The sequence below is a fragment of the Carettochelys insculpta genome, chromosome 23 (genome assembly GCF_033958435.1).
Source record: "Carettochelys insculpta isolate YL-2023 chromosome 23, ASM3395843v1, whole genome shotgun sequence".
NCBI lineage: Eukaryota > Metazoa > Chordata > Testudines > Carettochelyidae > Carettochelys > Carettochelys insculpta.
The window spans coordinates 15,247,966-15,273,698 of NC_134159.1; the positions used below are offsets into that span (position 1 = coordinate 15,247,966).

General features: G+C 47.7%; 1 protein-coding gene across 1 annotated transcript in view; it reads right to left on the reverse strand.

Annotated features, from left to right (window-relative positions):
* Nucleotides 1-25,733, reverse strand: part of ACAP3 (ArfGAP with coiled-coil, ankyrin repeat and PH domains 3) — a 195,796-nt gene that overhangs the window by 41,138 nt on the left and 128,925 nt on the right. Inside the window, exons 9-10 of the mRNA XM_075018189.1 lie at nucleotides 25,281-25,355; nucleotides 3,251-3,363 (exon numbers count right to left, since the gene is read on the reverse strand). Of these exons, the coding sequence (XP_074874290.1) occupies nucleotides 3,251-3,363; nucleotides 25,281-25,355 (188 nt within the window). The remainder of the gene's footprint in view (nucleotides 1-3,250; nucleotides 3,364-25,280; nucleotides 25,356-25,733) is intronic.

The window sequence follows — 25,733 nt, forward strand, 5'->3', positions numbered from 1 at the left end:
AGAGACAGGGAACTGTCCCAAGGAACCAGATCACAGCAGCACAGCTGACAGCTCCACATTCCTTCTTGCTCAGGGCGGTTGGATACTAGCAGCTCTCAAAAACCAGGTCTGTCCTGCTGCTTTAGATGTTTCCCTTGATGGTTACAAGCTTCCAGCTTCCCTGCAGCAAGGCTTCAGCTGCTGGATCCTGACTACCCTGTATGAAGCCTGGTGGTTGTCCCAAGATGGAAGGAGCTTGCTGTCACATTCACTGGCCTTCAGCAAGAAGCAGTAAACTGCAGGCAGGCTCACAGCACTCCCCCATGCTTTGGGACTATTCCAGTTCACAGCAAAGAAAGAAACAGGCTATTCTCAATGTATACAAAGTCTCCCACTCAACTGTTCCCATGGTGACCATGGGCCCTGCTGGCCCAGACTGCAGGTAGCTGGTAAAATAAAGACATGGCAACACATGAAAGATTTATTGTTTTGGTTTTTTTTTCCCTGTGGGAGAACTGAATGGTCCCCAAACACCTTCTGGGCCAGGAGAAGCCAGTTTGTTCTGCAGACAATCCTCATTCTGTAAAATACATAGCATCCAGCTCCTTTTACTGAGCCTAACGCTTTCTGTTGGAACACGCCAGCATTACGCGGCCCTTCTGATATTAAGCGACTTCACAAGTGCAGCACTGAAAGAGTTCAGTCCATACCCCAGGAATACCAGTCCTGGAACCTTTCCTTGCAACAAAGCCTGCTGCCAGCTTTGTCCACATATCTTCTCTGGAAATACCATCAGTGGACCTAACCAGGTTACTTTCAGAATCATGGGCACTTTCTCATGCTCCTCTACTAACATCATATATGCCATCACGTGCCAACAATGCCCAGATGCTTTGTATATTGGACAGACTTCAAACTCTCTTAGACAAAGGGTCAACGGGCACAAAACAGACATCAAAACACTCCAGATCCACAAACCAGTTAGTCAACATTTTAATGGAATGGGGCATTCTGTCAATGACCTAAAGGTACGTGTGTTACTGAAAAAAAACTTTCGCACCGCTCTTCAAAGAGAAGCAGCCGAGCTGGCTTTTATATTCAAATTCAGCACATTAACATGTGGTTTGAACCAGGATGGGAACTTTCTGAGTCACTATAGGGGCTCTTCTGCATACTTGGCTTAACCTAATTCTTGACCTTTCTCCCCCACCCCTCCACTCTCTGATTTGCTCACCTTGATCATTTTTTTCTGATTTGTCCTCCTTGATTACTGTTTTTGGCTCTCTGTGCCTTAAATATTAAGAACATAAGAACATAAGAATGGCCATACTGGGTCAGACCAAAGGTCCATCAAGCCCAGCATCCCATCTGCCGACGGTGGCCAATGCCAGGTGCCCCAGAGAAGGAGAACAGAAGACAAGTGATTTATCTCCTGCCATCCATCTCCTGCCCTTGTTATGAAGGCTAGGGCACCATACTTTATCCCTGGCTAATAGCCATTTATGGACCTGACCTGCAAAAATTTATCAAGCTCTTTTTTAAACCCTAATAGAGTCCTGGCCTTCACAGCCTCCTCGGGCAAGGAGTTCCACAGGTTGACTGTGCGCTGTGTGAAGAAAAATTTCCTTTTATTAGTTTTGAACCTACTACCCATCAATTTCATTTGGTGTCCCCTAGTTCTTGTATTATGGGAAAAGGTAAATAATTTTTCTATATTCACTTTCTCCACACCATTCATGATTTTATATACCTCTATCATATCGCCCCTCAATCGCCTCTTTTCCAAACTGAAAAGTCCCAGTCTCTCTAGCCTCTCCCCATATGGGACCCTTTCCAAGCCCCTAATCATCTTAGTCGCCCTTTTCTGAACCTTTTCTAATGCCAATATATCTTTTTTGAGGTGAGGAGACCACATCTGCACGCAGTACTCGAGATGTGGGCGTACCATAGTTTTATATAGGGGAAGTATGATATCTTTTGTCTTATTATCGATCCCTTTTTTAATAATTCCTAACATCCTATTTGCCTTACTAACTGCCGCTGCACACTGCGTGGATGTCTTCAGAGAACTATCCACTATAACTCCAAGATCCCTTTCCTGATCTGTCGTAGCTAAATTTGACCCCATCATGTAGTACGTGTAATTTGGGTTATTTTTTCCAACATGCATTACCTTACACTTACCCACATTAAATTTCATTTGCCATTTTGCTGCCCAATCACTCAGTTTGCTGAGATCTCCTTGTAGTTCTTCACAATCCCTTTTGCTTTTGACTGTCCTGAACAACTTGGTGTCATCTGCAAACTTTGCCACCTCACTGCTTACCTCATTTTCTAGATCATTGATGAACAAGTTGAACAGGATCGGTCCCAGGACTGAGCCCTGGGGAACACCACTAGTTACCCCCCTCCATTGTGAAAATTTACCATTTATTCCAACCCTTTGTTTTCTGTCTTTTAACCAATTTCCGATCCATGAAAGGACCTTTCCTCCTATCCCATGACCACCTAATTTACATAAAAGCCTTTGGTGTGGGACCGTGTCAAAGGCTTTCTGGAAATCTAGGTATATTATGTCCACTGGGTGCCCCTTGTCCGCATGTTTATTAACCCCTTCAAAGAATTCTAATAGATTAGACAGACACGACTTCCCTCTGCAGAAACCATGCTGACTTTTGCCCAACAATTCGTGCTCTTCTATGTGCCTTGCAATTTTACTCTTTACTAGTGTTTCTACTAATTTACCTGGTACTGATGTTAAACTTATCGGTCTATAATTGCCAGGATCTCCTCTAGAGCCTTTTTTAAATATTGGTGTTATATTGGCCGTCTTCCAGTCATTTGGTACCAAAGTGGATTTAAAGGATAGGTTACAAACCACTGTTAATAACTCCGCAATTTCACATTTGAGTTCTTTCAGAACCCTTGGGTGAATGCCATCTGGTCCTGGAGACTTGTTACTATTCAGCTTATCAATTAATTGAGTCTGTTCTGGTATGGCTATGGTCTGAAGAAGTGGGTCTGTCCCACGAAAGCTCACCTAATAAATTATTTTGCTAGTCTTCAAAGTGCTACTTGACTGCTTTTTGTTCTGAAAGAGTTCAGTGATACTGCACAGACAAACCACGCTGCACCAGCCCAATAGCCCTACACTGATGAAGCCACTTTGATACCTGCTGAGAGATAACACAAAGGTTGTGTGGGCTGCCAGTCTGGAAAGGCATTCAGAGCCCTCCTCCTTTTAGCCACTGGAACACATGTTGTTACTCACCGATTCCATGTTTTGAAAGCATTGCTTGCTCTCTTGAAGAGGTACCCTTCCATCACCACGCCATTGGGGGCATCAACATTAAATTCCACCTTGGAATCATCATAGGAGAAGTCCTGCAGAGGACAATATATTGAGAAAACACATTGGGGGATGCTGGTGCTGCTCAGTGCTTGCCGCAAGAACTATGATGGAACCCGAGTAAAAAAGCCCAGATAAATGGGACCCCCCTGACACCAAAGCAGCCCATCAGGACTGTGAGCACATCCAGGAGGAAAGAACATGCAGGGCCATCCTTAGGATTTATGGGGCCCAATGCACTACCATTAGCCTCCTGCCCTGTGTCTGACGGCAGCCCGGTATAGGGGAGGAATGACAATTCTTTAGCTATGTGATTTTATAATCTTCAGCAATACTAATGAAATAGTTTCAAAGGAAAACTAATATCCTGTAGACTAACACAGTATGCTCAGAAACTGACGGTATTTGCCTGGGGTTGGCAAATGCCTGTTCAGTGATGTCATTACCACCTGAATGGCTCATTCACAGGTCCCGTGTTCTGCTGATAGCTCTGGCAGACTTTGTCACTTTTCAGTTAATTACATCATCTCTGGGGGAAGCAGAGCCACAGAAGGGGAGATAGGAAAAGGCGGGTTGCTGGACATTAAGACCCAGTCGTGGCCCAAATTTTCATGCACCCTATGCAGCTTCATATTCTGCGTATACAGCGGGGCTGACAGCCACAGTGGGCCCCAGGGCAAGCTAGGAGGGGGCCTGGCTCTGCGTCCCCAGAAGGGGTGGGGACTAGCACAGTCAGCCTTCAGGACTGCTCATATTGCAGTGCTACCCGCTGCTTCCTGAAGAAAGAGCAGCACAGAAGTGCTACCATGGTACTTCAGAGGGGCCAGGCGCTCCGGCTGCTGCCGCTGCCAAAGTAGCAGCAATGGCGGCCAGAGCTCCATGCTCCTCTGAAATGCCAGGTCCCGTGGCCACTTCCCTCTCTGTCCCCCATTGGCAGGCTTGTGCGTATGGGTAAGGTTGGCCCCGTGAACATCTAGAAGAAGGTTCTGTAGCTGGTGAGCAAATTTAAAACAGCCTGTCCCCCACTGGAGGCCTGTGCTCTAATCCTTGATGAGGTTATATGAAAAAATAAGTTCGCTCGTCTCAGGTTGTGCAATCACTGGAGCTTGGTTTGCCTCCTGTGAGTACTTCCCCTTTGGAAGTAACCCTCATGATGGCCAGACTCTAGTCCAGGGCACCAAGGCACACAGGGTGCTTCAGATCTCAGGTGTGGCAGCAAAGCAGTGGTGTGCCAGGCCTGGCATAGCTGAACCCATCAGCTGACGGAAGCCTGGCAGACCCAGGGGCAGATCATGATAGCAGAGAGTGCTGGAGGTCAGGAGTGGGGTGAACGGGTGAAGTTTTGTTAGAAATTACCCCTGGAACTGCGCTCCCCAGGACTGAACATGCCAAAGCAGATCTCTGCCCACGAGACGCTTGCTCTGTCTGGTTTCATTTAGTGCTCTCTGTCTCTCACCAACCTCGCTATTAATGTTCATCTGCGCAATATTTTGGCTGAGAAAGTGTTCACAAATTCACTTAGTTCGGGCATTTTCTCCCCTCATTTTTGTGGCGGAGGGCTGAAATCAGAGCCATTGCTCAACACGGTGTTAAACTGCTACAGTTTCCCAGCGAAGACATTTATCCATCAGGCTTAGGCAAACAAAGACCTTTGTGGAAGACAGTCCTAACTAATTGGGGTTGATCCTGCTTGAGTGGGGTTGATCCTGCTTGAAGCTGGGGGCTGAACTAGATGACTTCCTGAGGTCCCTTCCAGCCCTGTGATTCTATGATAATTATTTTTTATGAAAAGTTCACCGCCTCATGCGGCGCATATTTTCACACACCACCTCTGTAAAACTACACCAGCAGAATCCTCTATCTCACACTATACTACTGCAATGTTTTTCCTTAGCAGGTAGCAGCAATAAGGCCGTGCCATGAATCAGCCTCATTCCAGTATCTGTAGCTGTTTCTGTTCTTAGGAGTTAGTAATGTGCATGCAACTGGCCACTTGCTCCTGCTCCAGTATAACAGCTGTGGCTACACTAGCAGCCAGGAAGAGAGTGCACAGATGGCTTTGTATCTTGATGGTTGAAAATGGCCATGCTCACGTGCACTCTGCAACTCTCAGTGAACAGACAGGGAAATGCTGGCCAGGGGTCAAGTTATTCTCTGTATTTGGTAACTGCCTCCAAGAGCACGCTTGAGTTCATTGGCCACAGAGCCAGGCTAGGGGCAATGGATGGTATTTCCAAGACAGAGGTAAGAAGTGATCGGTCCTGTTTCTAGCTAGTGCAGGCAATACATCAGCCCCAATCAGCGTTTTCTCTAACTTTTCCATCCATGAAAAGAAAAAATGTTGTTATGTGCACCAAGGCACATGTGGATGTGTGGCACCAATAGAAACACAGGCTGCCAGCTGGGGGTGCTCTGCAACACCTGACTCTCTCCTGGGTGGTCACCCAGGCACTCAGTTTACAGGGAACACTGGCCCCAATCTTTATGCATTCACCAGGCAAACAGACTTCCAGTTACATCCATCTATCTATCTATCCGTTCATTCATCCATCCAGCCCCATGATAACCGACTTCTTGAACTTGCCTTTGCTGTGCCAGACAGAATCCTTGGATTGTGGTAGCATGTGAGCAAGGCAGGGGGCTACAGTAACTGTTAACAGAAAACTCTCATGGAATTCTGCTACCAGCTGAGGGCTGTGTCTTCTGGCCAATAAAAAACACATCATAGACCCTGAATTGCTTTTCACCCTAACCTGCAGTACTAGGAAGCCAGTTCTCTCTGCAAGCTGCCTTCACCATTATGAAGTACTCTGCATCCAGCTCCTGCTGGTACAACATGATCCAGAGAAAAATACAACACGGTCCAATGGCTGCAAGTTAAAGTGAGATGAATGCAGGCTGGGAATAAGATACACATTTTTAATGGGGAGCACAATTAACCATGAGTACAATTCACCTAGAATCATTGTGGATTCTCCATCACTGGCTATTTATCTGTTCTAGGTATCATTTAGGGAAGTTCTCTGACCTGAGTTATATAGCTGTTCAGACTAGAGGATCATAATGGCTCCTTCTAGCCTTGAAATCCATGAATTTATGCCTTGGGCATAAATATTTCTCTCCACGCCTCTAGATTCCGAGGCCCAGCCACACCACTGTAAAAAGCAGTGCCATTAACTGGAGTGTCTTTACCAGCGCAGCACATGGAGACTCTAGCGATGCTGTGTTGCTAGGCAACATGCCCTTCAGCCTCATTAGGATGAGTTATTGCCATGTTCGGAGATGCCAGCTTGCCAGGGAGGTATCATAATAATTAAAACAATAGTGATGGGGAAGGAGAGGGGATATAATGGGACGAGAATGAGTCATTTCTTGAAAAGACAGCATGACGCCCAATTAGCCAGGGGAGGCTATGCGGCAAGGATCCCATTTAAAGAGGGCCCACTGAGCCCCAAATTCACTTGGCATGGGGGGTGGGTAAGCCTCACGTGGCCTTCTCTGAGGATGCTATGTAACATTACAAAAAGAGAGCAAAGGGATTTTGATCTCGCTTCAATCCACAGCTGAATCTATCAGCTTCTGTGGAATTACTCTGCAAAGGGACTCGCGTAAATGAGGTCAGAATCTGGCCTTTTGTTTTAGCATAAATGCTGTCAGCCACCAAACAACATCTTCCTTCCAAAATGTACACCAAGGATAGGGCACAAGACTTCCAGTGGTCGCCATTTAAAGTCAACATTTGCCCACTGATACTATTCAGCTACCGCAATTATTCCATGTTTTAGCCAAAGGAGGCATGGGACAGCTCTGCTTCCACAGCGTGAGAAATGCCCTTTCACTCTGACCACTCTGCTGACTTAAATAAAGAGACACAACGTAGGATCTAAATTGGCTACTCCATCTTCTTCAGCTGTTCCCCGAAAAATCCACATTATAATAACAAGGAGAGAATCGAGCCAGGACAATCCACTAAAAATCAATGGAGTTGAAACCAGGTATGAATTCAGCCCTGTACATTGGCATTTTATTACCTTTTCCCCAATTTGGATTGGCTAAATGTGGTCCATATGATTTCCCCTTCCCCGCATTATAATTGCACAGGATTGTCTGGAAAAAACACCAGATGACAAGAGAACCGCGTCAAGACATCAAAAACAAAATGGGTGACAGCACCTGGAGAACCTTCTGCCCTTTCAGAACCCTCTGTTCATCTAATCTCATTTTAGATAGATAGATTAAAAGAGAGACCATCTATCTATCCTATCCTAGAACAATGGAGTTCTGTTCCATGACAGACACTTCTAGGTACTACTGCAGTACAAACAAATACTGATATATACACACCCAACCTATATATATTACTAACTGGAGTTTGCGATCTACCCTGATTGGCGGTGGAAGCTGGCTCCTCTAAAATGCATACCACTGGAAAAAATCACATTTGGTTGCATCACTCAGAGGTGAACAAAGTGGGGAGCAAGAAATTTCAAAAGGGGGGCATGGAGCACAATCGGAGGCTGGGTCTCAGGCTCATCCATCTCATTAAAAATGTTGGAAAAAGGTTACTGCTTTTATGTCCGTGTATTCACATTTCTATACTGATCAATAAAGATTTTACATTCTATAGATATATTTTCTTACACAGGCCGAAAGGGGTTTGTTTTCGTATGAACATAACCGAAATTTCCATCTGTTTGGATGACATTAGACAGGTGGCGTGCGCAGGGGGCTGCTAATTGCAGGGACGAAAAGTGGGGCCTGATGTAAAAAGTTTTCTCACCCTGGCCTGCCTTATATAACACTTTCTCTTCTCTAGTGAACCCCTTCCCCTTTTTTAGCCTTTGGTTCAGAAAAAGTCTCTTGATCAAACTGTGGTCTCTGTTACTCCACTGTAATTTCTAAGGAACTTCTACGACGTCAAAAGAATTACACCAGGGTAACAGAGAGTGAAATGTGGGCCCTGGAGCTCTAATCTGGATTTGTGAAATAGATCCAAGTATAGGAAGAGATTTGAGGGATCGAGGGCCTGCATGTGTCTTATCCCTGGAACATTGCCTTGAGGATTCTCGGGGGCCAGGGGAGAAGGGGGATTGTGTTTCGTTCATCTACACTGAAGGTGATTGGGGTCATTACTACAGAATACAGTAGTGTCTAAAAATAAACAAAATAAGAGAAAGGTGAAAAGGGAAATATCCAGTATCCCCCATTCCCCTCCTCCCAAGGAAAATGTGATTTATCTCCTCTTTCCCACTCAGGCAGAGACCAAACAGGCAATATACACAGATGGTTTGAGCCTGACTGACAAGCAATGCAAGCTTCAGGTCAGTTTCACATCCCTGCCAATCACAAATTGCATCCTAAAGGATTGACCCTTCTGCGTCTGTAACTGAGACACTCAGGCCCCTTCAGAGAGAGACAGCATTATCCTTTGTCTTAAGGAGATATTTAACTGCAGTGCCAGTTCTCAGCTCCTCTCTCCTTTCTTAATACATGCTAACAAAGGGAATAATCAAAATTAAAAACCCTACACTTAAAATCCTCCAGGATACTGTGGCTTAAAAACCCTGATTCCTGTGCATGTATTCTATTATTACCAGCCCACATAAGGATGTTTCCTCCCCTAGCATATCAGCCACTAAAAAGAGAGGGTGCAAAGAAGGTGTCTTGAAGGGATGAAATGCTGCAGGTTGAACCTCGCTAATCCAGAACTCTCTCATCCAATTACATATGTAAGCTGGCATGATTTTAGTTAGCTGGAGGACCACTTAACACAGATGTGACCAAGTTCCCCATGGTCCCATAAAGTTTGTTTACAGCCACCAGTCCTGGCTCCCTCTGTTCTGTGCTGCTAGTTAGCTGTAATTTACCCCTAAATTTCTTTAAGAGTCCATTAAACAGTGGAAGTGTTGATAATGTGCTAGGCAATATTGACCTCCCATGGTCCGGCAAATTATCTCATCAGAAACCAAGGATGCTGGATGAGAGAGGTTCAACCTGTAGTATATCAGTCATCTGGCAAAATCTCATTTCCTCTGATTCTTGATTCTTTATAGCAGCTTAAAGGTGTGGTCATTGATACAGCAAATGTGTGAAAACCCTGCCACCTCACCAGACATACCTGCTCCCTTTCTGCATGTGTCTGGATCTCATCTGCTCACGTCACTGGCCCAAAGAAGGTCTTAATCCCGTCAGCCCTGCACAGCAGTGCAAAGACCCCAAGAGACCAAACACAATTCTGTGCCTACCCCCACCCATTCCCATCATTAGTTGAGCCATCAGCTAAGTCCCCAGGGCTGACCCTTTATTAGACTGGGAAGCCATGAACCCAGCAGGACTTTCCACCTATAGATGGAGTGAGAAAAAAATCACCTTTGTGCCTTGTAAACCAAGCGACTTTCCTTTGTAATCACACTCTACAGGGCTTGGTAGAACAAGACAAGGGTGCAGGGTCCCATGCCCTCCCCAGCTCCTGCTGTTGTTCCATGTCTTACATGTCACTGCACATGTTATGGATGGAGACTCAGGTTCGACTCTAATAAACTGCCTCTTGTCAGAACCTTGACATCACTGCAGTGTCAGAGCACTGGGCAAAGCAGATTCTGTTTTTAATTCAGTTTAGCTCTGCCTAGCTCATTGCCTAGTGAAGCAACACTGGCCTAGGCCCAGGAGAGCTGGACTGAAGTCCGGGTTCTGCCATATGCGAGCTGAGTGACCTTGGTCAAATCACTTTGCCCCCCCCCACGCCTCAGTTTCTCCTTATGTAAAAGGAGAATAATGATTTTGATCTCCTTTGTAAAATACTTTGAGAACTACAGATTAAGACCGAGCTTCTATTACTAATCTAGACACCCTGGCTACGTCTACACGTGCACCCAACTTCGAAATAGCTTATTTCGATGTTGCGACATCGAAATAGGCTATTTCGATGAATAACGTCTACACGTCCTCCAGGGCTGGCAACGTCGATGTTCAACTTCGACGTTGCTCAGCCCAACATCGAAATAGGCACAGCGAGGGAACGTCTACACGCCAAAGTAGCACACATCGAAATAAGGGAGCCAGGCACAGCTGCAGACAGGGTCACGGGGCGGACTCAACAGCAAGTCGCTCCCTTAAAGGGCCCCTCCCAGACACACTTTCATTAAACAGTGCAAGATACACAGAGCCAACAACTAGTTGCAGACCCTGTATATGCAGCACGGACCCCCAGCTGCAGCAGCAGCAGCCAGAAGCCCTGGGCTAAGGGCTGCTGCCCACGGCGACCACAGAGCCCCGCAAGGGCTGGAGAGAGAGTATCTCTCAACCCCCCAGCTGATGGCCGCCATGGAGGACCCCGCTATTTCGATGTTGCGGGACGCGGATCGTCTACACGTCCCTACTTCGATGTTGAACGTCGAAGTAGGGCGCTATTCCCATCCCCTCATGGGGTTAGCGACTTCGACGTCTCGCCGCCTAACGTCGATTTCAACTTCGAAATAGCGCCCAACACGTGTAGACGTGACGGGCGCTATTTCGAAGTTACTGCCGCTAGTTCGAAGTAGCGTGCACGTGTAGACGCAGCTCCTGTGTTTTAACCCTGTTCCTCAATATGAAGTGTCTATCGCCATCATGTAATGACAAATTCATGCTGGGGTTGTGTTCTGAACGGCATCTGGCTACAACTGTCCATGATATAATAAGCTACTCGCTGCGGTGCTGCTTTGGAACACACAATGTTAAAATAAAGCTACTCTCTGAAACAGGAAATAAGATCCCCCCAAAAGTCCAGCACTCTCTCCATCATCCCTTCTCTTTTCTTTTATGCAGCTTCAATAACTCACATACATCCTACCCCTGGGTGCCCCTTCCCCCTGCCCCATCACTCTGAATTTACACCCTAGGCTGCCTGAGAACAGAGGGCCTTTTAGAAATGACATCACAATGGTTTCCATGGGAGCGCATTGAATGCCACTGAAGCAACAACAATGAGGTAACAAATTCCAAGAGAGGGATGTGAAAAAGGCCTGGGTGTGGATACTTTCAAACTGGCAAATGGAAAAGGGGGCGGGGGGGGCGGGGACGGGACAACAGACACTATCTCATACAAACGGCCATAGAAAAAAAGTCAAAGGTTCTTTCGAGGTCCTTTAAGAAGCTGCTTGTCTATCTTTGCAGTGACTCCTTGCACTGACTGTGGCTGAGGAGCTTGTCCAATTGCTTATGTAGAGCCGGCCAGGCAGGCAGGGAAGGAGACTGATCAACTTAAATAAGCTTCCCATTAAGGTAAACAACTGTAACAGGACACACGGAGATGCCCCCCATGCCCCAGGACCACTGCAGGGTCTTCTTGAAAGCACACAGCACTGCCCATGAGCCTCTGGAAACTCTGCGCCCTGTGCTGTTGACTACTCTTGTGTATACCCCTGTAACACAGATCTTACACTGTCCTGAAGGGGGCGACACAAGAGTGAAATGGAGATGGAACCTTCATTAAAGTACAGCACTCTGCTACAACCACCTTCCCCACTAAGGCTGTGGTATCCCATTACAGCCCTTCTCTGATCGACTCTAGTAATCAATGCGCTTTCATGCTTTGCACGGCACAGTCGACAATCTACCACTATGCTGTTGTGTCCATCCTGTTTATTAGCAAATCCTGTTGCGTATGCTATTTCTGATGAATAGCAATTAGGATAACGGAAACTACAAGGAGGGCACCTGTACCGTTTGCTTTCACACTGCATCAGAGGGCACAGAAAGGTTTCATGCAAAATGGCTTTCTCAATTAGCAAACAATTCAGTTATTTTCTTATAGCAGCCGTCACTATTTCACTGTTATATAGACTTTAAGGGTCACACACAAACTTCTGTGTGTACAGTCTAAGTCATATGAAAAGAACTACTGTATGAAACCAGTTTGGCTCTGTACTCTCTGCGTGTGTGACTGCACTTTTTATATGCAATATGTGTGTGTGTGTGCATTCCATATGCATCTATCCGCACACATTTTATATATGCATAGGAGCATATAAGTACTTTCTCTACTAGTGCATGTGAATGTTACAGCACTTTCTATACATGATCACTTATACAACTGTGTGTGGACTGTGTATACACAAAACAAAAAAAGCAGTCCTGTAGCATCTTAAAGACTGTGAGACTGAATACTCCAGATCTGAAGAAGTGGGTCTGGCCCACAAAAGCTCATCACCAAATAAATAATATTGTTGGTCTTTAAGGTGCTACAGGACTGCTTTTTTTGTTCTGTGAAGAGACAGACTAACGCGGCTACCTCTCTGAGATTGTGTATACACTGTGAGCCCATGTGTTCACACAGGTTCTAAGGGGAAACCCCAATACACAAATTCTCGTACACTGTGCCCAAACACAATAGATCTGGAAGAGTCCAATTCACAGCCGTTTTGTTTCTCTCCATGGTTAAAGATAATGGATCCCTTGCTCCAGGCTTGCCAGGGAGGGGATGCATAGTGGCCGTTCTCTGCTTTTATGTCCCACCACAGAACTCAACACATCCACCCTTAGCAAATAATCAACCACAGCTAATTAATCTGTCCCAGCAGCAATCAGGGAGACCAGGTCCTACACACCCCTAAGTTCTCTTGCACCCAAATGCTGAGTGCCTACCCCAGCCAAACACCCCCCTGGGAAAAGCACCTTACCAAGAGGTACTCAAGCCTGCCAAAAATCTTCATGCTGCCCGTGGTGGCGAAAATGCTCTGCTGATCAAGCCAAATGAGCAGGGAGCTTCCGTGTGCACTTCTCTCGATCACTGTCTACAGCAGCATCTCTGCGAGGCGCCGTGGGATGGGAGTCAAGGCGAGAGCTTTTTTTTTTTTTTTCCCCCTCCTCTCTTCTTCTCATCCCTCCCACTCCTTTTTGGGTGGCTGTGAGCACCGCCGTTGGCTCCTGTCAAAGCTGTAATGCTGGGCAAAGGGAGCGTGCCAGAGTCTAGGGACCACCTGCCTGCCCCCTCCTCCTGCCTCCCGTTCACCATCAATCAGCTTAGAGCAAGGGCTAATTACCATACAGCTGTCACCCTGGGACAGAAGGGGGTGTGTGTGTGTGTGTGGCAGGGAAGCCAGCAAAGCCAGAGCAAAGTTGACAGGAGGATGCTCCACTGATGCCCCTTGGCCTCTCCACCAAGTGAATCTTCAAAGAGCTGGCATGATTTTGGCAGGAGCCTACTTCCTTCTGAGACTGCCCCATCCCTGGAATCCCCCTCCCAAGGCAAATGGAGCTCCCACGGGCTGAGGACGCCACACATGCTCTGTTGTGTGTCGGCGTGATACAAGTGCCATATGGCCAACGGGTTTATTGTTTACCGTTGCTACTAAATCAGGCCAGGCGGCACCACCCTGACGCTCACCGCTCCCTTCCCATGCACAGGCACAAAGCCCTGCACCAGGCCAGGGGAAGAATCAATGGCCTCCAAGGGGATTTCTCATTTCCTTCTAATGGTAGGTCAATCTGGGCGCAACTGAAGGGCTTGGCAAGAAGGTGGGAGAGAGGCTGGACACACAGTTAAAGCACTACAGGAATCAAGAAGCCTGAGCTCTATTCATAGCTCAGTCACGGAGTCAGTATACTCCTGGCAGGTTGTTCTTTGCCTCAGTTTCCCCATCAGTAATCTGGAGGAGTCAATAACTCTTCCCTGCTTCACCAGGGTGTTGCAGGCTGGGTTGAGATCCCCATCTGGAGGGCACTAGTGAAGGGACAGCTATTAATAATAATTATTATTTAACTCCAGCCACAGCCAGATATGCCTTGCCACTTCCCGTCAAACAACACAGCGGTTAGCGTATAAACCAGCTTGTTAGCCTGAGAGAGATACTCTTATACCCTAAACGTTATGTGTGAACAAAGGTACTCTGTGTGTGTGTGTGTGTGTGTGTGTGTGTGTGTGTTGTGCTTGCCTGGCCATATGAGTTAGTTGTATAATGGGAACAAATAAAAAGGGCTACAGAAGGAAGGTAAGATACCAACATCCAGTGAAAGGCTCCTGGATCTTCAGTAAGCCACTTAGGAGGGAGAAAGGAGGATGCCTAAGGAACACTAAAACCCAAGGCAAAGCCAAGCCTTGTCCAGAACACAGCCTCACTCCTTACCCATCCCATGGGACAGAAAACATGGGACAAAGACCCCAGATTCATGAACCCCCAAAATGGAACATGACCCTAAGTTTAAGAGGTGGTGTGAGGGGTGTGCACAGCAGGTATATTTGAATCAGCTGAGAAGGAGGAAATGGGAATGGAGACACAGGGTAAATGCTCTGTGTTGTCAGAGCTGGGAAAGGGGACACAGGGTACATGTTCTGCGGTATCAGAGCTGGGAAAGGCGATAAGGGTAAATGTTGTGCGGTGTCAGAGCTGGGAACTGAACATCCGGAAATAGACTGTGCTTGTGAGCAGAGCTATGGATGTTTTGCTTGCAGCTAACTCCAATAAATATTACATTGCCAACACTCTGGACTTGTCATCTGCTTTCTGTCTGCATGACAAAAACAAAGGGAGTGGGTAAAGGGAAAGCCGTTTAGCATCAGCCAGTGCACTGTAAGCCATGCTGTGGGTCTCTCCTATGCACAGACTTCTCACCACTCCCAACTGAAGGCCAGTGTGCCAAGCTTGCCTGTTTAGGAGGAGCAGTTCCCAGTTGTTAGTTTCAATCAGTGATGGGCAACGTAGGCTAGTGAGTAGTGGCCCACCTTCATCTCAGTGGGCCACGAGATTGTCGTAACCAAGACAGTCGCCCAGGATAGGGTAGTTTTGCTAGCTGCACTTGCATACCGAGAACCTGCGGGATACGCTGATTGAACCATAGCAGCGCTCTGATTGGATAGAGGGAGCACATGATTCTTCACCGTCCTCTCCATCAGCTGAACCCTAACTTCATGTGCCCTTGCTGTACGTATGTGTCACTTCAGTAACACTGGTAGGAAAAATACTCTGCAGATGCAAAGCAAAGGAATCTGTCAACGTTACACATGGACAACAGTAAATAAAATGTCTTGTAGGCCAAGCACAGAACCCTGTTAGGTTGCATGTGGACTGCACTGGCTGAAATGTTAGCCTCTTGTCCTCTGCTCTTCCAGAAAGCTTTCAGGACCACATATTTCAATAGCATTTAAAAAGGCATCCTTCTATTTTTCGCCACTAAACTCCCCTCTCTGCAACTTTCAGATGTCATCCAGCATGTGTCAATTCTGTGATGTTGGGTCTGGCAGGAAATTCACAAACTCATTTCACTTGTGGATTAGGACAAATTCAAACCCTGGTCTCCAGAGGAACCACACGGATCAGTAATACAATGTGTCACACAGCTCTCTGTAGCCACTTTTTAAAGACCACATTACTTTCCCCCCTCCCACATACATGGCTGGGCAACACCATCAGTGCAGCACAATCCAGCAGCTCAGTGTTAAAACCTTGCCCTCTCTCTTTTCCAAGCATGCAGGAGATTTTAGAAAGGTTTGCTCCAAACCATAACAATTCAGATCCCTTCCTCCCGACCCCCCTCCAATTTGATGGAGGGGTCCCCTCTGTTTTTACACTCCTTGGTTTCATGGAAAGCGTGAAGCAGCAAACGGGACTTGTCAGCCTTTCAGGGATGGGGGCAGGGAGGACAAAGCGAGCAGTGGTTAAAATAACAAAGGCAGCTTGAAGTGATCGCTGGGCTGCGGATACTCACAAAAGGCGACAGCTGCCCCTCAAGACGGCAGGGGCTGGAAAAAGGACACTTGAGTTACAGCATAAAGGAAAATAATCCAGCTATGTTTCATGTTTTTCCCGCCCTGCACAATTTCTTCTGCTTTATTTAAAAAACAAACAAACAAACAAACAAACCACTCTCAATCCAAATTGCAGCTCCTCCTAGCAAATGGGTTCCTAACAGCCTGCGTCCTCCCACTTCACAGACCTGCTCAAGGGTAATTCAACTAGCAAGACATCATCATGAGCATCATCTCAGGATGGGACCCAAAGGGCATTATTTCAAATTGGAATTACTCTCTCCCTGCTGTCACCAGCGCCAGGGCCACATTGTTTGGGGAGCCATTGTGATGAGACAAAATATATGGCAGCCCAGTCTCCCCAGCGGAAAAAGCAGTTGTGGATTCCCGTAATTCAGCAAGAATGTGGTGGAGTCTTTATCCTATAGTGACTATAGGCTGCAGTGGTCAGAGGCTCTAATGCCTCAGATCATATTTTCCCTTCATCCCTTGTCTAACCTCTGAAGGTACCGTCAAGGAGCTCAGGCTAAGACACAATCAAGGAACACCCTTCTCCAATGACATCGGTTTCATCCACAGAAATCAGAGCTGTTCATAAGAGGAACTTTTATTCTCTCCATGTCACAGATGAGGAAACTGAGGCACACTGCTGGGCAAGTGATTTGCACAGGCTATAAGAAGGAGTGGAAGAACTGGGAGGAAAACCCCTTTCCCCTGAAGTCCTTGTCCCATGCGCTCTTTGCTGGCTGATAGGGATACACAGGGATTGCAGAGCACGTAATAATATAGAGCAGGTGAATCACATCCTATCCTGTCATCTAAAAATTTCTTATGCCCCACCCCCTCCCTCACCTATCTGTAGCCTCTCTGCTGCCTCCAGAGAGACACTGGTTCTTCAGACAGGCCACAACCTCACCTGGCACTGGTGGCTTTGCAAACAAAATGTCTGTCCGGCTTTAACGACCACTGATCTGGGGCAGTGTTCCCTGTAAGCTGAATGCTTGGACGGCCGTCCAGGAGGGATTCAGGTACCGCCCAACTGGTTAGCAGAGTGCCCACATCCATCCACATGGGTGGCGTGTGTTTCTACCAGCGGCACATGTGTGCATGGCTTGGTGCGAATAACAAGATTTATTCTACCCACGGGTGGAAAAAAATTACAGGGAACTCTGGTCTGGGGTCATTGTATCCAGGGTTTGGTTTGGCCCAGGATAGATCTCCAGGTGCAGGTCCACAATTCAGAGTGGTTCAGACTTGTGTTTTGCTTTGTGTCCATCTCTGGCTGCAGTGCCAGATCCTCAGCTGCTGTGGCTCTGTGGGCTTTGGGGGCACTGGTCAGCTTTACTCCCAAAACTCTATTGCAGTGAAAGGCTCCCAATGCTGAATTCGACTGTGGCGGTCTGACTTTCCCAAGGCCGTGGCGGTAGGGAGCCACGGCAATGGGTAACACTTGTCAGAAGGATCCCTAACTGGTACGATTGTTCCTCTGCTTCCTCCAAGCCTGACCTTGAGTCATTTCCCAGCCCTTCCCTGCCAGTCGGGTTAGCAGAGCAGCTTTGTGCAAAACAGTTTGCCGTGCATTAGAGAGATTCTTCCCAGCTCTCTCAGATGAAGTCATCACTCCCGTTAGTATCCCCCAGGGGACAAGAGGGTCACAAATGGATTTCTTCCCCTCCCCCACCCCAGAGCAATTAGGCTAAGGGAGCATATGCACACACCACTACCCAGGAAATGCTTGTCAAGATCCTTCGCTTCTGCTGCACTTCGATTTCATGAGGCATGACATTCCCCTCAGAGAAAATTACAAACAATGCCATGAAAGCACCGCTAAATTTTTCCCTGCAGAAGAACGTCCAGCTGCATGAGAGCCTTGATACTTGTGAACTTGCCACTTCTGGGCATCGCGTTTCAGGAAAGATGTGGCAAAACTGGAGAGGGTCCAGAGAACAGCAACAAAAAATGATTAAAGGTCTAGAACACATGACCTATGAGGGAAGAACGAAAGAATTGTGTGTGTTTGGTTTGGAAAAGACAAGCCTGAGAGGGGACACAATAGCAGTTTTCAAGTACTTAAAAGGGTGTTACAAAGAGAAGGGAGAAAAATTGTTCTGCTTGATCTCTGATGATAGGACAAGAAACAATGGGCTTAAATTGTAGAAGGGACGGTTTTGGTTGGACGTTAGGAAAAACTTCCTGTCTGGGTGGTTAAGTACTGGAATAAATTGCCTAGGGAGGTTATGGAATCTCCATCATTGAAGAGCAGGTTGGATAAATATCTTACAGGGCTCGTAGAGACAGTGCTTGCTCCTGCCATGAGGGCAGAGGACTGGCCATGATGACCTCTTGAAGCCCCTTCCAGTTCTATGATTGTATGAATTCTGCACCCTCTCTTTCTCTCAGCCTTCTGTGTTTCTTCACTTTGCTCCTGCAGGTCTGCTTTGTCAGTGGCTCTTGCACACCGCCTCTTACTTCGCCACAGCGCATGGGATGCCCTGACAGATGCTAAGTGGTTTCCAGGTTGGACTCTCCACTGTACAGTGCGGCTTGTCAGCAGTTCTGAGCAGCAGATGAATACCCTTGGCCTGTTTTTCTCTTGTAATGTGATTTACAAAGAAAAGCCAAGCAAGGCTGGACTAATGTTGTAAAACTCAGGCCCAGCGTTCTGACACCCCAGTATCCACGAATGCTGCTAAAAATCAGTCTGGCTCTTTATAAAGAGAGCAAAATTGGCACCTGTGTCCAGAATAGAATTCTGAAACTTCCTAACATCTGGCAAAGATCAGGCTCTGGAGTTGTAGATTGGACCAATGACAATTAAAAGGTGGGCACAGCTGGATTTCATCACACAACCACATGGAACTGAATATATTTCACCCGGGCAAATCACTCCCAGGTGTGGATTTGTGGGGGAGTTTCACATCTTTGCTGCTCCAATTTCCCAGCCAGGTTTCAGCAAATCTGCTGGTTTCCAGTTAAAATGAGGTAAGAGCGGGAGCTGCACATTTTAAATCCAGTTCCCCACTTTCCTGCGAGCAGAGACATGTTTGGATCTGGGGATTTGGTTCAGCCTGTTTCAGGGAAGGGCTGAACTGAATGAAAATGCCTGGGTCTGAGGGCTCTAATCTGGCTTCTTCTAAACTTTCCCTTTGGTAAGTGGACCTCTGTGCATGAACTGATTTCTCTTCCAGTGGTTGCTGTTGTCCTACCTTCTGCTTGTCAGCTACAGCTGGCGTTAAAGGACTGCTGGTGGGGTGTAGCTTCTGGGATTCTTAGCTCTTGGCATGGAGAGAATGACGAGCTCTCATAGTCTGCCAGCCAACCAGCTTCACAATGAAAGTCCATGCAATATGGAAACTGCGCCGTAGATGAAACTGAGTTCTCAGCTCCTCCCTTGGGATCTTGCCTTTGTCTTGCTAGTCAGCCCTTCAACTGCAAATTATCCAGCTGTGAAGCCATTTACCTATCTTTTCAGCAAGAAATTCTAATTCCCTGGCCTCAGTGTTGTCATCTCCTACTGGAAAGAACCTAAATGCACAAGCACAGAAAAGCCTCAACAGCTCATCTGTCCACACCCAGAAGATAGCATAGACCAAACAGCCCAAGCAGAGGACAGCAGGATATACTCTGCACAAGCATGCCATGGGTGAGCACCAATGCTCCCTCTATTTTTCCCCATCCATGTGCAGAATAAACTTTGTTATGTGCACCAAGGGATGTGCAGACGTGCACCACGAGTAGAAACACACGCTGCCAGCTGTGAACATTGTGCTAATCAGCTGAGCAGCATTTGAATCTTTCCTGGGTGGCTGCCCAAGTGCTCAGTACACAAGGAACATTGGGGAGCACCCCAAAGTCTACCACATGGGAGGAACAGCGTCCAGGACCAAACTGACTGACAGCCTCTGCATGGCAATGAACCTTCACTGTCAGCCACCTACAGCAGAGGTGGGGATCCCACGGCTGAGTATAAGCAGATGTGACTCAGCTGTAGGGCTTGTACTTTCGTGCCCTTCCTGGCTCAGCCACACCACACATCTCCCCCCAGCAGTGTATACTCATAACCCCTCTAACATAGGGACACATGTTGGTATCAACCCAGCGAGAGTCCCATCAGACGTCTGCCCCAAGTACTTTAATGCTGAGCCCGAAGGGACAGAGGACAGGCATTGAACTGCAGCAAGACAGACAGCAGATTAACTAGCACAAGCCTCCCATGCTGGCCCATCTGGCAGGTGGCAGTATGCTTCCTGACCCGTGTCAATCAAGCTACACAGGGGTATGCAATGGATATATGGTGCAGGGGCACTGCAATCAGTGCAGCAGGTAGAAGGGGGAGAGATTTCGTTTACCAGTCTGTGAATTAAGTCAATTCAGGAATAGTTTCCTATGGGCCAAATACCACAGTGGGAGTGTCCTTCCCCTTAGTGGGAGCCACATGTGTGCCCCTGGCCGCCCGTCAGCTAAGGCATCCATCCCTGCTTAGTTTCTGCTTTTCCTCCCAGAAATGCACACAGCTAAGGTGAACCAAACAGGAGAAGATGTCCATGGTGCTGAGACACTGCCACCCACGTGGCAGTGAGCACTGCCTTGCCCCATGCAGTGTTTCTCAGCCTTTTTTTTTTCTTTTTACAAAGTACCCCCTTAAAAAAACAAGGACCCCCAGACTTCTCTCGTGTACCCCTAAGGGCACACATACTGCCGGTTGAGAAACATAGTGCAAAGGTAATTTGAGGTCTTAAAACAAGATCCATTCAACCTTTCCAGATTGCTGTACCCTTTTCCAGAGTCAGATTTGTTTTGCAAACCACCAAGTTACACCTACTTACTTACCAAAACAATCAAAAATATCCCAGAAGACGGCTTCTGAAAACTTGCTGCCTTTCTAGCTTTCTATCAGATAAATGAATTGGAACAGAAATATTGTGTTTACAGTTCAGCATAAGGCATATGAAGAAGTAGGAACAAGTCACTGTCCGAAGGAACTTTTAGGCTGTGCCGACTTTACTAGTATTTTTAAGTAGCCTGGTGTAAATCTAGGCAATTATCTAGAGGAGTTGATGCACTCCCTGGAAGATGCTGGTGCACCCACAAGGGTATTTGTATGCCTGGTTGAGAAACACTGGCCCAGTACCTCTGGCTCCTTTATTCTGCACGCCATGGGCCAGGGACAGAGGAACCCTGGTTGGACGCAAGAAGAATGTGGGTGCGTGCTCTGCAAGCTCCACCCTTTCCTGCCGACCCAACTAGCTCCACCATCTGTTCTTAGACCCCTTGCAGTTCTGGCAATGCACCTCACTGATGAGTTATACCAGCCCCTGCAATTCCAGGCCCACTGCTCTGCCATGCCTGACCTGCAGCACTCCCTCTTCTGCTGGTCCCGAGCCCTTGTAACACTTCCACCAATGCACCTGAGGCCAGAATTTTGTAAAGTGCCTGCAGATGCAGATGGCGACAGGCATAAAGTGGGGTTTTCAGAAGCATTTGGGATTTTAATGGGAGTTAGGCAGCTTGTACCTAATGAACACACCAGGTGCCTACTGGCATCTTCCGGCATCTGGATTCTTTAGAAAATCTGGCCTATCCATCTTCATTTGCAGAATTTCTCACTATTCTACTCCCACTGCTTAGTGAAAACATTTCAGTCTCAGTCCACAGAACCCTCCAAAGTTCTAGAACTGGGCCTGTCTTGGTTCAAGACTGCTGGTCATCTAGTGTACTTCATGACAGTTGTTATGTGAAGGTAAATCTATGAGGGACTGAGAGGAAACCACCAAACTCACTTGCAGTTGTGTTTGGGAATTAGCTTTCCAGCTAACGCACTACAAGATCCAGCCCCATTGCCAGTGTAGATCTAAAAGCAGGGTTTAACTGAAGCCAAGTGCAACTCCTTCCAAGAAAGGGAAGAGCCCAACTCTCAAAAGGCACCACGCATCAATGTGGCTGTACTCACCTGCAGGAGAGTCTGGAGGAGACAGGCCAGCAATGGGTGATGAGCGAGAAAAGAAGAAAAAAAGACACATTACTTAACATTTCCCTAGTGATCAGTTGCAGAATCAATCCCCAGCAAAATTTTTTGAGGCTCAGTGACCATGCTGTTAAGATCCACCAGCCAGCTCAGAATTGTTCATGCCACTTCTTGTACTTCTGCACTTAAGCAGCGACTGCCTCTGGAGGTCAGCTTGTTAAACGCCTCCATGCCTAAGGTCCCTGGCAAATCTGACATGAGGGGCCAGTGGGGATGTGTGTGTTGTTCTGGGTTTGCAAACAGAGAAGGCTGCACAGTGGCTGCTTTCTAAACTTGTTTCTGAATGTCTGGCAATAGCACAAGGTCACAACATTTTGTTTGTTAGCAGTTGATCAGACGGGCGAGTTAGAAGCTGTCAGTGCAGCAATTGGTAAACACTCAGCAATAGGCCAACCCATGATGGGATGTCAGGGCCAGTCACCTGGGTTATCCCCTTACTGTTTACACACATTGCCATGGGATCTTCAATTTCTGCCAGAGAAAGCCTCCCTCCTGATCATGCAGACCTGCCCCCTTCCCCTTCTACTGCACTGATTGTTATCTAGCTCAGGGGGTTAGATGTGAAGCCACTGCCTGTGGGTCCAGAATCAGGAACTCATTCAGCTGCAATCCACAGTGCCCTACATTCAGATGCTGGACAGCTCCACGGAAGTATCCTGGTTTAATCCATGGGTTCACTGCGCATTGTATGAAGGAACACTTCCTTTTGTTTGTTTTAAGCCTGCCACCTATTAAGGTATGAAACACATGTGGCCTCAGCCTATGTTAGAAGCCAACCAGGGATCATCGGAGAGAGAGGCCTAAGGAAAACCTAGGCTATGGTATCGGTAACTCACTCTTCCCTTTTCATCAGCTCCCACATAGCTCTACAGGGGATGAAGGGATGTTAACTTATTCTTCATCATTTTGTGCATTATTTGTCTTTCCCCTTGGGAAAAATGGTGCGCAACCGACTGTGCAGACAATCAATGAGCATAAAACTGAAGATCTACTGGAGCACCAAAATTTTCCCCAACAAATTCTTCTCTCCCCAACAAAGTTACCCCATCCACAACTGCCTTGTTGATGGTGAAGGTAAATCTGTTCTTTGTGCCCACTGAAGAGGAGACTTCCCTTCAGTAATAACGATCAAGGCACGAGGTATGTTCCAGAGGTTAGTAAGTAGCTGGGAGAGTGGCTAGCCTGGGAGTAGACCTCGCTACCTTTTTCACTCAGGAGCACCCTGAGCCATGGGCATGATTGTTTCCTGCCTGGTTTATAATTGCAATCAAGTGGAAAGTCTACAGTGTTCCCTCTAATTTTTCCATCCAAGTGTGGAATAAATTTTGTTACGTGCACCAAGGCATGTGTGGATGTGCACCCTTTAGGAACACATGCTGCCCACTGTAGGCACACAGGTAATTAGCTGGGCGGCATTTGAATCACTCCTGAGTGTCTGCCCAAGTGCTCACCTTAGAGGGAACACTAATGACTACTAACAATTCCTTTGTTATGTGCAAACAATGGGCAGACAGGCGGGGTGGAGATTGTTTATGAATCAATAATGATGAAAAAGAAATCAGGCCTAATTTATCTGAGGGATATTTTTGGCTGCCTTTAGAGCAGGAGAAATTCATTCATAAATAAGTGATTCAACAAGGAAGGGATAAAATTGATCAGATAAACTTTGGGGGGCTGATTCCCAAGTCATGACTATGCAGCCCTGGAGTTCAGACAATGAGGGCATGAACTGCCACACACCCCAAAGGGCTGTGCTGTAATTTCCACACACCCCTCCCCGCAGATGCTGCAGAAATGGTACCTCGTTCATGTTAATATAGTGCCAGCTATTTTTAAGGCTATTGTGTGAGTCCCGGACTGGAGAGCAGAGCTCTGCGACTCACTCCAGGTTTCGGCTTGTTGTGCAGGTGCCTGATATTGGAGAAGTCACTTCACCTTCCTGTATTTCAGATTCAGAATCGGGTGACCAGTACCGATGCCTGAGGCTTGGTCTGTACTAGGCAGGTAAGTCAATTGCAAATGTGCAATTCTAGCTATGGCAACTACATAGCTGGAATCGACTTACCTGCAATTGACTTACCTGGCTGTCCTCTCTCACGCCTCGCAATATCCCGGAGTACAGGGGGTGCTTGTCAACCCCAGATAGTTCAATTTTGTGCCTCTCTACCAAGGGCGTGAAATCGAACTCCTGAAGATCTTTGTCACGAGTAACTGATTAATGTTTGTGGCTGGTTCTCATGTACTCGGCTACCTGACAGTTCATTCTGTGGGGAAGAGAGGCACCTTTACTGGTTCACTCCTCCCCTCCTGGCAACCCATTCACCTGACTCACAGGGGTGTGATCTCTCTGTGAACAAAAAAGGGTCCAGCCCCCCGGGAACAAAGGGCTCCATCCATTCAGCCGTCTGCTGGCTGAGTTAAAAGGAGGCGCTGGCCATCTGGCGGAGCTGGGCAATCAGGCGTGCGGCTGCCTCCTGGGAAAGGCAGAGGGGAAGCCAGCTGGACAGATGTGAGGGCAGACAGGCAGGTTTGGGGAGGGAGGTGCTGCCGCCGCAGCAGCTGCAGGTGCTGGGACTCACCAGACGCTGTGTCCAGCTTGTGAGGGCAGGGGTGGGAGAAGGGAAAGGAGAGGGAACTGACTGAGATGTGGACGAGTGAGTGAGAAACCACAGGGCTGCGCTAACCGCTTTTCAAGCCAAAGCTCGTTTCCCAGATATCACGGCAATATCCCCTTCTTACGCTGGTTTCATGTGGGGACTCACGACAATAACAAGCTCTGCTCCAGGTCCTCAGAGTGCATCACAGACATTAACCCATTAAGCCTCCCAACCATCCGGAGAAGCAGAAAGGCATGACCCAGAGGGGGAAGCTGAGCCATGGGGCAGTTCAATATTTGCCACGGGTTAGAATGGGCTGACAACCCAGGAGCCCTGACTCCCGTTCCCTCTGTGTCTAAACACTGCCCAGTGCTCCAGAATAGTGTGAGCCAGGAAGAGATCCTCCCATAGCCACCTCCAAACCCATCTCTGGACCGAGGCGGCAGAAAGGCTTAACGGGTGCTCAGTGTGTAACCCTGTAGCAGGGCCACTGCACGTGCATCGTGAGCATCTCTTGCAGCAGTCCCCAGGCTGGGAGGCTGAAGGGGCGCTAACTGCTCAGCTCTTCTACCTGGTATCCTCTCCTGCCAGCCCCCGGGGACTCACCCTCTGCTGGATCAGCGCATGCTTGTGCTCCATCTCCCGCTTCTCCACCGCCGAGTCGATCACCAGCTGGTCTAGCTGAAGACATGACGCAGAAAACCAGAGAGAAAATTCAGTGAGGTGGTTCTCCTTATTTGACCCCTGCTGAATCTCCCACATCCCCTGCTCGGGGCTCATGCCCAGCCCCATCAATGATCTACGTCCTTGGCAGGGATGTGAGTTCCCTCCGTTCTGATGAGGCTGCACCTGGGTTGGTGCAACACTTAGCTTTCCGCCACTGGGACCTCATTCCCGAGCATGGTGGCTGGAGTGATGCTCTGTCACTGCCTGGATTACAGGGCCTATTTAGACCAAACCACTGACACTTGATCCTAAGGCACAAAGCCCTGAGCTAGGAGCACCCCTCTGTGCACCACCTGGGCATGGCCACTGCACTGGCAATGCCCACCTCCCTCC